The sequence below is a fragment of the Vigna radiata genome, chromosome 8, assembly GCF_000741045.1.
Source record: "Vigna radiata var. radiata cultivar VC1973A chromosome 8, Vradiata_ver6, whole genome shotgun sequence".
NCBI lineage: Eukaryota > Viridiplantae > Streptophyta > Magnoliopsida > Fabales > Fabaceae > Vigna > Vigna radiata.
In genome coordinates this window covers 16,252,273-16,269,031 of record NC_028358.1, presented here as the reverse complement: position 1 = coordinate 16,269,031, position 16,759 = coordinate 16,252,273, and the positions used below count along the sequence as shown (strand labels likewise).

The 16,759-nt window shown below is 36.7% G+C and overlaps 1 protein-coding gene across 6 annotated transcripts in view; it reads right to left on the bottom strand.

Moving 5' to 3' along the window:
• Positions 1–15,611: 15,611 nt before the first annotated feature.
• LOC106771934 (ultraviolet-B receptor UVR8) overlaps positions 15,612–16,759 on the bottom strand; it is a 9,811-nt gene continuing 8,663 nt past the window's right edge. For 3 of the 6 annotated variants that reach the window (XR_002669061.1, XR_002669060.1, XR_002669062.1), the window contains exons 10-11: positions 16,410–16,500; positions 16,087–16,131 (exon numbers count right to left, since the gene is read on the bottom strand). Coding sequence is in view for 2 of the 6 variants with exons in the window: in XM_022784680.1 (XP_022640401.1) it covers positions 15,877–15,999; positions 16,088–16,131; positions 16,410–16,500 (258 nt within the window). In the remaining 4 variants the exon portion in view is untranslated. Of the gene's footprint in view, positions 16,000–16,086; positions 16,132–16,376; positions 16,501–16,759 lie in introns of those variants that run through there. The other 3 variants (XM_022784680.1, XM_014657995.2, XM_014657996.2) reach the window with 2 other exon arrangements.

Genomic DNA, 16,759 nt, shown 5'->3' with positions numbered 1-16,759 from the left:
TATTTGTTTTACAACAACCTTTAAACATCCTCACTTTTGTTCTTAGGCATTGCATAGCATTCATAAGTTTCAGATATTCGAAAGCAATTCCGTGTTCGTTGGGAGACGACTTAGGGTTACTTTAGCCCTATCTACTTTCTTGAATACTACTAGGCAATACTGAAGTTGCCTTGAAAAGTAGTATTAATTTGATAGCTTCAACGACAGCTTGTCAATGGCGCAGTAGTAAGATCATGACTCTGCTCCTCATCTCCTGTGTGGATGGCACTGACATAATCTGGAAGCTGAACAATCTGGAATGATGATTCCTCTGAAACTTGAGACTGTTCCTCGGTGAGTTGAGTAGCCATCTTCCCCATCTGATCAGTCAAACTCTGAATGGATGCTCTAGTCTCTTGCATGAACTCAATTTTCTGCATGGTCATTTGCCTCAGTAACTCCTTCAATGTAGGCTCAGAAGTAGTGGAAAGATGAGGAGTTGCTTGGGCAGGCTGATAGGACTGTAGTTGCTGTGGTTCCTGGACTGGTGGAGGCATACAAGCATTCTGGAATGGTGGTTCTTGATATTGATGCTGTGAAGGGCGAAATCTTTCCAAAAACCGATGCTTAAGATCTTCCCAATTGGCCTTGAATTCTGGAGGAAGATAATAAAGCCATTCCCATGCTGCTTCTTTTACTGAATGCAGAAATGCCTTTAAGAAAATGCGATCATCAGTGACATGAGGAGGTTTCTTTGAAGAGCAAATGGTGTAGAACTCCTCCAAATGTCTGTGTGGGCATTCACCTGCAGAACCATAAAACCTAGGCAGCAAATCTATCAGTCCAAAGGTGAGAACGCAATGAACATCATCCTCACTATGTGAAACTGACTCCCAAAGAGCACTCTCAGAAATGGTACGATGAGTCATATTGTTCTCAAGACAGAAATCAACAAAATATGCATGAGAAGCAATATCAAAGTCAGATGCAGAAGGAGAATCATAATCATAGGCAGAATAAGCATTACTCACACAACCAAAATAGGTAGACATGAAGAAAAGGGGGGGGGGGTAAGAAGAATGCAATGAAAATATGCAACTAAAGCTACCTAAATGCAACACACAATGACGAACACACAAAACAAAACACCACACTCACAACACAAGACAAGACACAACACACACTAACAAAATAAAAGACCTAAAACCGAACCGTTGGTCCCCGGCAACGACGCCAAAAATTTGATGGGTGTCGCAGCCCATAAAAATTTGATTGCATATGAGAAATGCAGTATAGCTAGGAAGTGACTCCTAGGTCGTCTCCCAAAGACCAATTTTGCGGTTCGAGACTTAGGTCTAACACACAGTAGGGGGGTTTGGTGAAAAGTTTTGTTTGTGAATGCAACTGACGAAATTAAAAATAAAAATTAAACACATTCGAACATCATAGAAAGTATTAAAGAGAGTGAAAATGCTAAACCCAATAGTAGAACAAGCAAATATCTAAGCACAATTAAAACTATTAAAATGCAACACTAAATTAAGAAGATGAAAAACTACTCAACATATAATGTAAAATATTCTAAAGCAAAATAAATAGAAGAAGTGTATCCACCAAAGAAATTGAAATAGCAATTGGCCATAAATAAAATCCCCTTGGCCGTGACATTGCAAAGAAAAATAAAAACGAGAATAAAATTTCCTCTTCCAACCGTGACACACTTCACGATTTCTTCAATTAAAAACCCAAACTTCTTCTCTCAAACTTAACCCCTGTACCCCATACACCTTTTCTCTAATGAAAATGTAAATCTCAAAAAGAAAAAAAAAACATGTGCTTCCCAATGCTCCACGTCAATTGCAGGAAAAAATTAATCACAAAGTGTATAAACCAAATGCAAATAAAGCATGAGTAAAACAATTTCTAATAGAAATAAAGGTGAAATAGAATTCCGAGACAGCAATCACGTGGTGCCTCCTTCATCTAATCACTTTTTTCATTCCAAGCTAGTTGCTACTAACAAGCTGCAGCAACGTCTCATCATTCCCTCCAATTGAAATGCATTGACCGAGAGACTATCTGCACCCACCTAACCAAAACCGTGAATCACAATCCATGAAATCTGCATCACCTAAAGCAAGGGAAATGACTTTTCCAGCAGCTGGACAAGACGTGTACTCGACAGCCCCATTCTCCAAATCAACGTCGCTTTTTATTGAATGAAAACTTTCAATTGAAATAACCAAATCACTGTGCCAGCAATGAAAATTAAAAGTAAATGAATGGACCGTGCATTTAATGCCCCAAATGAATCGGCCACCTATTATCTCTGTCACGTCCCATCTTCGGACCCTACCAAGGCAATGAATCACATCTTTCACCAATCCTAAAGAAGAACATGAAAGTAGCGGGCACACAATGCAAAATATGAAAGTTATTTTTCATTCACCCAAGACAACCAGCGTCCATTTCCAAAGCTCCTATGAGAAAACATTCAAAAGTAAAAAAAAAAAAAAGAAATATTGAAGTGTCGGCTGGAAGCATGTGCTTCGTTGACTCATCCAATGCCTTCCTCCATGAATATCATTTCCAATATCTCCCAAAAGTTTCAGCTGAGAAAGAGAGCTCTGCACCGTCCAGCAGCCAAGAGTCCTCCTCAAAAGTGACGACTGTTCAAATACTAGGACCGTGAGTTGCTGAGAAATGAGGGTGGGGTCCACCCAAAAACCCTAGGGTTAGGCCATGTGTCCTAAAATCTATGGACCCCTCATATTTTTAATGGCCCAATGTGCAAAAGTTGTCCAAAAAGTTTAAACAATTAAATTACAAGATAACTAAAATTTAAAATGTCTAATATGAGAGTCTTGAATTTATTTTGTCTCCTCCAAATGTCCCAAATTGTGTTTCCAAAATTTTCCCTAAAAATAATAATGCAAATAATTAGTTCAGAAAATTTAAATTAATTAAAATTAGAATTTCTGATCAAATTAAGCATAGTTAGGAAAAACGAAAAAATACCGGACAATTAAACACAATTCCCTGATTAAATTCGGTACAATAAGCTAAGTGAAATCAATAAAATATCGACACATCACTTACCCCATACGTATTTGTGTGTTTGCGAATGATATTATTGGCGATGATAGTATATTTTGTTATACGTAAGTAGATGATAGTACAGATGTTCTAAAGACATGATAGATTCGTGAGATGACAGGAAAATATTTGGGTTTCTTTAAAAAGTTCTTTTGGTATAGACTTTTGAAATAATGTAATTGTAGTTGTTTTATTTTCTTAGTCATTTTAATTACTTTTGGAATAATGTAATTAGATAAGGCTTTTGGAACTATTATGTTTTGAATAAAGTATGCATGTTTATAAGTTAAGGTTTTTGAAAAATAGATTTTCGCGTTATAAAAAAGTTTAAAAATATTTGGTTCTTTCTAAACTTGTGGCATCCTAGAATTTAGGGCATTAGATTTTGTATGTTGAGTTTGAGTCATCTATAAGACTCCTTGCGGATCAGTGGTTCTAACGGTATGTTTCTATGGTTTGTAGGAGTAGATAGAACTCTTGTGTGTTTGGGCCTTTTGGCTTTCTAGAGTGGTTTGGTCATCTGTCAAGTAAGAGAAGTTAATATTTGCTTTAATTTTTGTATGAGAAGTATGGATTGTTGTTTGATAGGTAATAAAATTTATGTTTTGTTGAATATGATATTAATTGAATTGCTTATTGGGTGACGTTGTATATTGATGAGTGAACAATTGTCTATTGATTAATATTTTGGTGTACACTTGTGATTTGATAATGGTGTGAACTTTAAATGTTGTTGTTATGATGTTCCATAGGTACAATCTAATGTAGAGTTGAAAGTAGGAAATAGAGAGTCTTATTCGACTAGTTTTTAAGTCTAAATTGAGGTTTTGAAAGATGAATTTTTAGAGCAGGAACTTTGGTGTGATAATTGATGGTTGTGATCTGTTTAAGGGTCATTTTAAACTAGTATAGAACCTTAGTTAACCAAAAAAGGATGATATTGAATTGAAGAGTAATGATTTGGTAAGAGTGGTAGGCTAGTTTGGTGCTAAATAGGGGTTTTGATATGCAAGATTTTAAGATAAGGGTTTGATGGAGAATCCTGATATTTAAAGTATGTTTTTAGGCTATTTAAGACTTGTTTAGAGGTTGAGTTTACTAAATGGTGGTGACGAATGAGAAGGATTGAATTATGAGCTTTAGAATGGTGTTTTAATTTAAGTGAGTTAGAAATTCATGGAAAAACAAGACTAATAGAGTATAAGTTGAGTCATAAACAATTGGATGAGTTAAATTAAGGTTTGGAATAACAAATGAGAGTGTTAAGTACATGTAGAGGTGTTGGAGCTAGAAAATTTGAGGTTGAGGGTTGCAAATTCTACAGAATTAATGTTCTGCAGCATTTTGCAGACTATTTGGGTGATTACAGGCTCGTTGGCCAAGTAATAACGAGAAGTGGTAATGTGTTTCAGAGGTTGGGTGAGACATCTTGTTGGGCTGGGGAAGCTCTCTGTTTGCACTCTCGCAAGATGAGCAGGTTAGTGTTGGGCACCAAGGTTCACTCATTGGGCGCCTTGTTCATTTTATGAGTTTTGTATTCTTTTCTCTTATTTTTCTTATGAATGATAATTACATTGATACTTTAAGGTGTGTTTGGTATATTATTTGTAATGTTTGGATGGGTTATGAAAGAGATTGTGCTTGAATTAAAGTTTGGTTTGAAAATAATTTCTAGGGTGAAATTCTTGATGGAAATTTCAAGTAGAGTGATGTATTGGTGTAGGGACTCAACCTTAGATGTTATCCTGATGCTCCAATAATTACTCCATCTCAAATAGAGAAGGAGATTATGTGGTAAAGAGTAGCAGAAGATCTTAGTCTATGGTCTGGTGTTCTTTGACTATAGGTGGTAAACATACTAGCTTATGTGGTAGCTTAGGGTGAGTTAGTTGTTACACCACTACAAGTGCAAAAATTTACCATAGTCTGACATCAATACATATATCCAGATTAGTCGAGTCTAGAAATCATGTGTAAGTTGAGATTTGATTTGATTTGGAAATGAGTTATATGGTATGATGTTTCATAACTAAATAGATAAGTTTCTTTTATAATATTAGCTTACTTTTCTTGTATTGTTGTTTTGTTTGTGTTTGTTTTCTCTTTTGTAATGATCACCTTAAATGGTATGAGCGTAGGAGATATCTTTCTAGTTGATTCAGTGCAGAGTGGGGTGAAGCAGCAACATAATTAAGTTGTCATTAATCAGGTGTAACACTTTTTTTTAGAAAAATCTAAGATTTTTTTGTTAGTTTTCATATTTGTAATATTTTATTTAATAATTTTATACCATTAAAATGAAATGTTATATCAACGTATAAAAACTTTATAAAAAAAAGTATAAACATTATTTTTTTTCTTAGTGTCTTTACATTTAATACTTAGATCTTAACTGAACGTTATTCAATACTTTTTATGCTCAAATACTTTTTAACTTTTAATTTTTCTAACTTTATATTAGTTAAACAAATATTAAACAATATATCTGCCAAGAAACAACTTTTTTATATATTTTCAAAAATCATCATTGGAGTACAAAAACATTTATTCTAAAATTCAACAATGTAGAACTATTTCAACTAGATCAACCAACCCTTTTATAAAAATATGTTTTTCTTTATTTTATTTTGTAATATACAGTTTTTTCAGTTAATAGCATATGAAAAATTGTAGTTTGATAGTTATAGTATTTAGTGTTGGGTTATTGGGCTCCCTTCCTATGTGGAGAATAGGCCCAAATAGTGTGGTTCATTATGTCTCATTAGGTTAAATGGAGATGGGTCAGATTAGTAAGATACAAGAGAATCATTTGAAGAGAGGCAAAAACCAAGTGACAGAAAAAGAAAGAGAGAAAGTCATTCTTGCATAACCCTAAACCTGCACTGGTGTTTTCCTCATTATGAAGTCGTTCACCGTTGGAACGAGCTGATTGTTTTACAGTAGGTTCTAAACATATGGTTCTTCATTCTGACCGTTCGGATCGTCAATCAGAGTTCTAGTTTGGGAGAAATCAGTCCCGCACCAACAGCCCTGTTTTGGAGAATTTTCATTTTCTTTGTTCTCATTTGTAAGTATTTGTGCTTAGTTAATTTGGCTTATTGAAAATACCATTTGGTATTAATATTGGAGACTCTTTTGTACCCTATTATTGATCATAGTGGATTTTTCTTTGGTCTGGATGACTCATGGTTTTTACCCTTGCATTGAGGGGGTTTTCACGTTAAAAATTGTTGGTGTCTCTTTGTGCTTTGGATTCTATTTTTGTTCTATTTGTTTGGTGCTTCTCGCAGATTCTCGCAAGAAGGGGGGTTGGATTTCTGCTGCATTATTACTCCTTGCTAAGATGTTATTTGTTTTGGCCCTTCCCCCATCAAAGTGGTATCAGAGCTCTTAGGTTAAGGGACTGTTTAATTTGCGTGAATGATGGAGGCATATACAAAATTGATTCCTTTGATTGGAGAAAATTATCACTTATGGAAAGGCAAGATGAAGGACTTGCTATTTGTGAAAAATTTGCATCTTCCTGTTTTTGCTTCCAATAAGTCGAAATCCAAGTCAGATGAAGAATGAGATTTTGAACATCAATAGGTATGTGGGTTTATCAGGCAGTTTGTTGATGATAATGTTTATAATTTTGTTGCTAATGAGACACATGCGAGAAGCCTATGGGATAAACTTGAGTCCTTGTATGCCTCTAAGTCAGGGACTAATAAATTATACTTGCTGAAAAATTTTGTGGAGTTGAAGTACGAGGAAGGAACTCCTGTTTCAAATCACTTTGGTTCTGGAAAGTGATAACCACTTTGGTTCTGGAAAGTGGAAGCTGACCAAAGGTAACTTGATTGTGGCTAAAGGGGAGAAAAACTCTAAGCTTTACTAGACAAAAGCTTTAGTTGCTAAAGATAGTGTGAATGTCGTGTATATGGAGTCATCTCTGTGGCATAAAAGGCTTGGGCATATAAGTGAAAAGGGACTTAACTGTTTAGCTAAACAGGATGTTCTCTCAGGATTGAAGAATGTAGAGTTGGAGAAATGTTCTCAAATGCATGGCTGGTAAACAAACCAGAGTATCCTTCAAGAAGCATCCTCCCTCCAGGAAGTTAGAGTTGCTTGAATTGGTGCATTCTAATGTTTGTGGCTCGTTGAAGGTAAATTCTTTTAGTGGTGCACTTTACTTTGTTACTTTTATTGATGATTGTTCCAGGAAGCTTTGGTTTATGCACTATAAAGAAAGGACCAAGTGTTGGACAAGTTTAAAGAATTTCATGCTTTGGTTGAGAGAAAGTCAGGCAAGAAGCTGAAGCGCATTCGTATTGACAATGATGGTGAATATTCTGGACCATTTGATGCTTATTGTAGACAATATGGTATTGCACATGAGAAGACTCCTCGCAAAACTCCTCGGCTAAATGGTTTAGCGGAGAGGATGAACAGGACATTGATTGAAAGAGTTAGGTGTATGCTTTCTGAAGCAAAATTGCCTAATCATTTCTGGGGTGAGGCATTATTTACAGCAGTGCATGTTATTAATCTAAGTCCAGTAGTTGCTTTGAACTCTGAGGTTTCAACAAGATTTGGTTTGGCAAGAATGTTACTTATGATCATTTACGTGTCTTCGGTTGTAAAACATGTGTTCATGTTCTGAAGGATGAAAGATCCAAGTTGGATATGAAGACAAGGCAATGCATCTTTATTGGTTTTGGTCAGGATGAATTTGGCTACAAGTTCTATGACCCCGTTGAGAAGAAAGTTGTTAGAAGCCGCGATGTGCAATTCATGGAAGATCAAACCATTGAAGATATTGATAAGGTAGAGAAGTCTACACCTAAGGAAGATGGTAATATGGCTGATGTTGATCCAATTTGATTGTCTATTAATGATTTGGATATTGATGTTCATGATGATGAACAACATGGTGATATTGATAATCAGCATGTTAGAGATAGCTTGAATGTTCCTATTGATAATGTTGATGAAGAGGAACATGATGTGTCACAAGATCAGAGTCTTGGTGATATACCTGAGCTACCTGAAGCTCAACCCAGAAGATCTGACAGGCCAAAACAACCTTCTAAGAGGTACTCTACCAATGAGTATGTGATGTTGACTGATGAGGGAGAACCTTAATGTTATGAGGAGGCCATTGAAAGTGAAGAAAATCAAAAGTGGTTGGATGCAATGTAGGATAAGATGAAATCTCTGCATGATAGTCACACTTATGACTTGGTGAAGTTGCGTAAGGGTAAGAGAGCCTTAGAGAATAGGTGGATCTTCAGGGTGAAGCAAGAGAGAAATTCTACATCTACCAGATATAAAGCCATGTTAGTGGTGAAAGGCTTCAGACAAAGAAAGAGTGTTGACTTCAATGAGATTTTCTCACCTGTGGTGAGGATGACATCCATCGGAATTGTGTTAAGTTTAGCTGCTACTCTTGATTTGGAGGTTGAGCAGATGGATGTGAAGACAACTTTCCTTCATGGTGATTTGGAGGAAGAGATTTACATGAATCAATCAGATGGTTTTCTTATTGAAGGCAAGGAAGACTATGTGTGTAGGCTACGAAAAAGCCTATATGGTTTGAAGCAGGATCTAAGGCAGTGGTATAAGAAGTTAGAGTCTGTTATGTGTGAGCAAGGCTACAAGAAGACTACTTCTGACCATTGTGTTTTTGTCAGGAAATTTTCTGAGAATGATTTCATCACATTGTTGTTATATGTTGATGACATGCTTATTGTTGTGAAAGATGTTTCAAAATTGACAGGTTGAAGAAGCAACTAGGCGAGTCATTTGGCATGAAAGACATGGGAGCTGCTAAGAAGATTCTTGGTATAAGTATCACTCGTGATAGAAAAGAGAAGAAACTTTGGCTATCACAGGAGCACTACATTCAGAAGGTGTTGCAGAGATTCCAAATGGAGAATGCTAAAGTTGTAAGTACTCCTCTTGCTACTCATTTTAAGTTGAGTGTTAAACAAAGTCCTTCAAATGAAGCTGAGAAGATAGATATGAGAAAAGTTCCTTATGCTTCTGCGGTGGGTAGTTTGATGTATGCAATGGTATGTACAAGGCTTGATATTGCATACGCTGTTGCTATAGTTAGCGGATTTCCATCAAATCCAGGTAGAGAGCATTGGAATGTTGTAAAATGGATTTTGAGGTATCTTTGTGGTACCAGTGGTTTGAGGCTTTGTTTTGGAGCTGATAAGCCTACTTTGGTGGGTTACTCAGATTCGGATATGGCTAGAGATTGATTCCAGAAAGTCCACTTCAGACTATTTGATTCAGTTTGTAGGGGGAGCCTTGGCTTGGCAATCAAAGATGCAAAAGTGTGTGGCATTGTCTACTACTGAGGCAGAATTCATTACATTTACTGAAGCATATAAGGAGTTATTATGGGTGAAGAAATTCTTGCAGAAGCTTGGTTTTGTGCAAGGTAAATACTTATTGTATTGTGACAGTCAAAGTGTTATTCATCTTGGTAAGAATCCAACTTTTCATTCTAAATCCAAACATATTGATGTGAGGTATCATTGGATATGTGATGTTTTGGATGCTAAGTTGTTGGAATTAGCTAAAGTTCATACGAATGATAATGGTGCTGATATGATGACCAAGGCATTGCCAAGAGGAAAGTTTGAAGTTTTTTGTGAGATCGTCGGTTTAGTGAATATCTCCACATAGTCGTGAGGGGGAGATTTGTTGGGTTATTGGGCTTCCTTCCTATGTGGAGAATAGGTCCAAATAGTGTGGTTCATTATGTCTCATTAGGTTAAATGGAGATGGGTCAGATTAGTAGGATACAAGAGAGTCATTTGAAGAGAGGCAAAAGCCAAGTGAGAGAAAAAGAAAGAGAGAAAGCCATTCCTGCATAACCCTAAACCTGCACTGGTGTTTTCGTTGTTGTGAAGTCGTTCACCGTTGGATCGAGCTGATTTTTGGACAGTAGGTTCCAGACATATGGTTCTTCATTCTGAGCGTTCGGCTCGTCAATCGGAGGTCTAGTTTGAGAGAAATCAGTCCCGCACCAGCAGTCTTATTTTGGAGAATTTTCATCTTCTTTGTTCTCAATTGTAAGCATTTGTGCTTAGTTAATTTGGCTTATTGAAATACCATTTGGTATTATTATTGGAGGCTATTTTGTACCCTATTATTAATCATAATGGATTTTTCTTTGGTCTGGACGACTCGTGATTTTTACCCTTGCATCGAGGGATTTTCCACGTTAAAAATTGTTGGTGTCTCTTTGTGTTTTGGATTCTATTTTTGTTATATTTTTTGGTGCTCCTCACAGATTCTCGAAAGAAGGAGGATTAAATTTCCGCTGCATTATTACTCCTTGATAAGTTTTTATTTGTTTTGACCGTTCCCATTACTTAGAACTGAGTATCTCATCCATTATATATATATATATATATATATATATATATATATATATATTATATATATATATATATATATATATATATATATATATATTGAATTTTATAAGGAAGCGTCCTATCCATTGTGCAGGGTTCTTATTTTATATGCTGATAAAAAAAAGTCATGTTTCTTGGAGATTTTCTTCGTAAGAAGATCATGATACCAATCATATCAATCCAAAGTAATATTATTAAGAATAACAATATAAAACGTTTATTGTGTATGTTCAATCATTTCTCTTTCGTGATAACTTGTCATAAGTGTTTGGATATATTTATTCTTATGAATATATGACAGCTGCGTTTTGAGTACAAAACTGATTTTGTTGTAATCACGACTGAATTTCGTTGCCATATTGAATCTCTTGTTGAATCTCTTTGTGTGATTGGATATCCTATTTTTTTAAGAGAACGTTTTTAATTTGATTCTTGAAGATCTTTCCAAAAATAGATTATTCTTTTACATTTGATTAAGAGCAAAATCAACAACTAAAATTGATATTGTTAACATTGAAGTTGAGGATTTAATTTTTATAAGAAGAAAGAACGAAGTTCCCACTCAACCATAGGCTATAGTTTCAAATACTTCATCTTCTCCATCTCAAACCTGTTTTCTACATTCAGGTACCTCCTTTCATGTCACAAATTCCACTTAAAATATAAACATACAACTATTTTTTAAGGACTCAATCATAATTTTGTTCCTAACGGACAAAACCTTCCCATAAATTGTTTTTGTTCCACCATCTTCTCTTCTTTTAATCTAACTATATATTTGTTCTGGTTTGTGAGGTCGAAGTTAAATTTTTTTATATAATTTATCTTCTGACTCTAAATTTAGGTCGCAGTTTGATCCTTAATTTTCTTTGTATCATTCAGTCTGATCAAGTATTACCTGCAGAAGATACTCTAACGTTTAATTTAGTGTTTGTCTAGACAATTTGACGATAAATGCATAATAAAAGTTGTTAAGTCCCACATCGACTAGAGATAAGGCCAATTTATAATATATAAGTGGAGTGCAGACGTCACCTTACAAGCCGGTTTTGTGGGGTTGAGTTAGGCCTAAAACCCACTTCTAACATGGTATCAGAGCTGATGGTTTGTTTTGGTGACCGGCTCAGGCGAGTACAATGGTCCCTATATCGAAAGCCTTCCTGCCAAAGAGTTCCAGGTAAGCGTGTCCCGTTAAGATGAACGGCCGGTACGAAAGGCTACTCGTGGTTGTGGTTGGATGGGAATGCTTTCGCTGAAGGAGGAGTGTACCAATGTGGAAGGGACTCACCCTTGAGGGAGAGATTGTTGGGAATGCAAGTGCGAGTCCAAGTCCCACATTGGATAGAAATGAGAAAGTAGAGCACTATATCAAGATGAAAGACCCATTAACCCATAGCCTTAAGGTTTTGGGTAAAGAGTGGTGTGAGTCACTTATAAGGTTGGGCTCATATCTCATTGATATTGTGTCTCCCCGGTAAGACCTCCCCCTTGATAACCTAACAAGTGGTATCAAAGCTATGGTTAGAGCTTATCCTAGCGATATTTGTTGGGCAGATTGTTCCACCTGCTATTTGGGTCGTTATCGGATCACCCATTAATATCTAGTCTCACGCTCGAGATGTATATACCTCGGCGTGAGGGAGGTGTGTTGGAAGTCCCACATCGACTAGAGATAAGGCCAATTTATAATATATAAGTGGGGTGCAGACCTTACCCTACAAGCCAGTTTTGTGAGGTTGAGTTAGGCCTAAAACTCACTTTTAACATGGTATCAGGTTAGAGCTTATCCTAGCTATATTTGTTGGACAGATTGTTCCACCCACTATTTGGGCAGCTATCGGACCAGCCATTAATATCTAGTCTCACACTCGAGATGTATATACCTCGACGTGAAGGGGGTGGAAGTCCCACATCGACTAGAGATAAGGCCAATTTATAATATATAAGTGGGGTACAGAGCTCACCTTACAAGTCGGTTTTGTGGGGTTGAGTTAGGCCTAAAACTCACTTCTAACAAAAGTAATCAACTACCTAGATATTAAACCTATATTTATAGACTTTCAGGATGAACTTTTGATTAGGTTTGGTCCAATTACTGGTCGGTTTGGTTCACTGGTCAATTTGTTGTTGGATGGATGGTCGACCATTCGATCCATGGCTGACCAAGCGGTTATATAGTTCACAGAACCCCAAGTCCGAGCACATTTTCCATTTAAAGATGTGTAGGGGTTTGTTATTGATTGGTAAGAGATTGTGCCTATAGCGATGGGACAGGCTACTTCGCATTGCTCGTTCAGGGGCAATTACTCACGTGGGTAGTTATCGTGGTGGTTACAAGAAAATGTAATCAATGTGAGTGGAACACTTGGATCCTCGGGATTCGTTCATCAGTTTGAAATGAAAGGTTGCATGTTATGGACCGTCGAATCAAATTGATTTCAACATTTGAAATTCTTCCGTGAAAATTGTTTTTTCGACTATAAATAGGGAATGGGTCGCTGTCATTTTCACACCTGTCCTTGTTTTGTTCTTTGCTACCGAGCGTTTCATCCCTTTCTCCATGCTATGGTAATAATGTCGACCATGGTGCTTTCTTCGTCTAAGGAGTCTGTCATGAGGGAAGCCCGACAGGGTAACTCGTTAATCATGTTGATCACCTCTAATTCTGTCGGGTCATAATGGACTTTGCCCAAGCAGTCACCTTCTTAGGGTGCTCAGTCCATCAGAAGGGAAACTTAGACCGACCATTATTGGTATAGAATTTTGACTGGATGGCCTCTATTATTGCAACTTTAATGAAGTTCTTCTTGAACCCTTTATATGAAGTATTAAATAAGGTGAATAACATCCAATCCTTCTCTGATACAAGAGACACCCTAGACTTATAAGGGGTTAGCCGAGTGTAAAAAAAAAAAATACAAGAACAATGCAGGTGTTGGTGTCAAGTCAAAGGCCTTGTACATGGTGACGAACGTCTACATAAACGATGAAGTTGGGTAGAGGCCATATTCAACTCTCATAAAACGTCCATATGGTAGTCAGAAAAGGGAAGTCAAATGTATGTATTGCCAAAAAAAGTAGAATACGCGTAGAAAAAATGTAATGCATAACTCTCCTTTCCATGGCAGGCACACTAGGCCCTTTTGCAAATTGCAATCGTAGTGTCTGTCCTCTTGCTGCTTTTTTCCAAAAGGCACACATCTCTTCTATATGCATGAATTCGGCTGCTCCCTCCTACAACTCGTCCATGGTCTTCGTTCTCCTAACGCACAGGCTATCCGCAAACGGTCCAACCTTCAACGTCGTTGATAGGTTGTTCAAGATGAACTCCTAACTAACATCCCTATACCAGTCCATGAAGTCTTTTAACGACTCATCCTTCCCTTGCTTGGTGCTTATTAGCGCAAAGTGCGTTAAACTTTGTACTCGGTTTGAAGCATATTGTCTGTCAAACAAAGAACAGATGGTGGTGAAGCAGTCCTCCGTGTTAGGAGGGAAGGTATTAAACCATGCTAGCGCTTCTCCCTTCAAAGATAGGGAAAATGCTCGACATCATCTAGGGTCACTCAACGAGTAAAACACCATGGTTTTCATGAGGGAGCGAAGGTGCTCATTCGGATTAGTTGATCCATTATACTTTTCAAATAGTAGGGTTGTTGACTTCTCTGACATTGGTGCTTCCATGACAACCGTGGTGAAAGGTAATAGGCCCTCAGCCTGTACCGTTTGAATGGAGAGGGTTGTCTTGATCGTTGCACTACTCAACTCCTAACCGGTCTTACTCATCTCTGACCAATCCTGCTTGGTCTGTCCATCTAATTATTCTCCTTTGACGGGGTAGGAATGAGTGACACCTAATGTTGGGCCGATTGCTCCTGTCGACTGACAGCATGCTTCGCCTTCAGCGTGGCTATCTCGGCATCATGTCTCTGTTGCATCTCCTGCATCTATTTTTGCATCTCTTTAATAAGTTTCATAAGGTCGTGCTAGTCCCTTATGTTTCTTATGGTCAGCATTGGGTATTTTCTTTTGTCCTCGGATCTCATGGTAAGCACCAAAATGTTTTGATTTGTGGGGTCGAGATTATCTCTTCTTACACAATTTATCTTCTAACTCCAAGCTTAAGTCATAGTTTGGTCCTTAATTTTCCTTGCACTATTCGGTCTTATCAAGTGTCAGTTACAAAAGACACTCTGAAGCTCATGTCAATGTTTATCTAGATAATTTGACAATAATGCATAATAAAAGTAACCACCTATCTAAATATCAAACATATATGTACAAACTTTCATGATAGACTTATTAGGATTAACCCAATTATTTCATACATCAATAATCTGACTTAGGATTAACCTAATTACTCTTAACCGCCGACTGGACTATTAAATATAATACTTAATCCTTAACAATCTTTTACATGTTCCTTCAATCACGTTTGTGCTAGTGCTAGATAACATTGTATGAGGTTTTTATTAACCTTGTTTTATCAAATATCAGGAACCAGTAAAATTCTTCTTTATGGATATGATGGACCTAATAACCTATATCACTTTCAAGTCTTTAGTTTATGCCTCAATTTTCTAGTTCTAGTAATCCTGGTATTAATACTACTATTTGCTATAATTATACTTCTAGAAATGTTTTTACGTGAGAATCTAGTAATATTCTATTATTATCTATGTTAATACTTCAGAATGGCCTTTCAGTTAAATGTCAAGAAATGTTTCCTTAATGGGTGTCTTGATAAAGCGGTTAACAAATTCAACTTCTCTATTTTGTCGAACTTTCCTTGACGATGTTATCTATGTTCTGAAACAAGTTCCTCAAATGTTTGGATGGAGGAACTGAAAACTACCTTAATACAATTAGATTTTAAAAACATTAGATGTAATCTTTCTTCATTCATATATTCTTGTCAAATAGCCATGGGTTTGGGATGATGTTATGAAGTATGCCAACAATCCAATGGCACTCGTGTTACGACAGGAAAGCCCATTTTAATGTACAAAGAACCTACAAAGTTAATATTTTAATCATTAAACAAAAGTTGTAAAAAAATATTAAAATGAGAACTGCGGAAGAGTTCCACCACTAAACAATATATACACAAACAAAATATTAAAGTGATGCAACATAAATATTTCGAACCAACTTAAGCAAAGAAAGAATTAGCTGAAACGAGTACACCAATGTTAGCATTAAGGATCCAACAATACAAAGTTTTAGATTCACACGGATAGGGGGAATGAAAAGAAGGATGAACACAGCAACCCAACTGGCTTGGGTGATTTTTGAACAAATCTACTTTCCACTAATGAAACGAGGACTGGTCAGTAACCTATCAAAACTGTACGACCACCATGTTGCTAATGGACAAATGAAGTTAATCGGTTTTATCGACCAGCAGCAGCGTATGCCACCAGCCACAGGCAACATTTCTTGGTCGGCAACCAGCAATAGAAACTTGACCAGGAATGTTTCGGTCAGCAGAATCTCCCAAACCAAGCTGTCCCAGGTAGGTAATAATAAGAAATCAACGCAAGCACCAATATTACTACTTAATATTTAAGAGTTACCAAAGATATTGGGAATACCTGACCATATTTGTTCCATCCCCAAGTGAATAGGTGACCATCAGCTTCAATATGATAAACAGGAAACAGTAAGAGTATGTATGAAACATGACATGACTTAATCAGTGACGAGAAAACTATAATTTTAAGTGAATTTACACAACTATATTCTCTCGTGAATAAATAAAATGGTCTTTCTCAAACAAACTTGAAGACTTGAAAAATTGCCCTGGTGGAGATCTCAGAGGATAACACTAACCAGCCTCGTCGAAGGATGTGTATGGGTTCGCAGATGAAATGATCATGAGATATTGGTTCTAAGCATATGGTAATGGTGACATACCTGTCAGCACAGCACTGTGACGAGCCCCACAAGAAACAATCCTAGAATTCCTATTCTCAAAACGGGATGCATCCAACTGTCTAGGTGAAGTCTAAACAAGGAAAAACAAATACGCAAGTTAATTCTCAGCTATTATGAAATACCGTTATCTATCATTAACAATCTCAAAGATTACGAATATTATGGAAAACCAAAATATCAGTTAGACTTGACACAACATAACTACATATACAGCCATCGACTGTGTCAGATAGTGGGATTCATAAGACATCATTTTTAATGATAGAACTGCATCATCATCATCATCATGCAGATAGGTAATAATACACACACACACACACACACACACA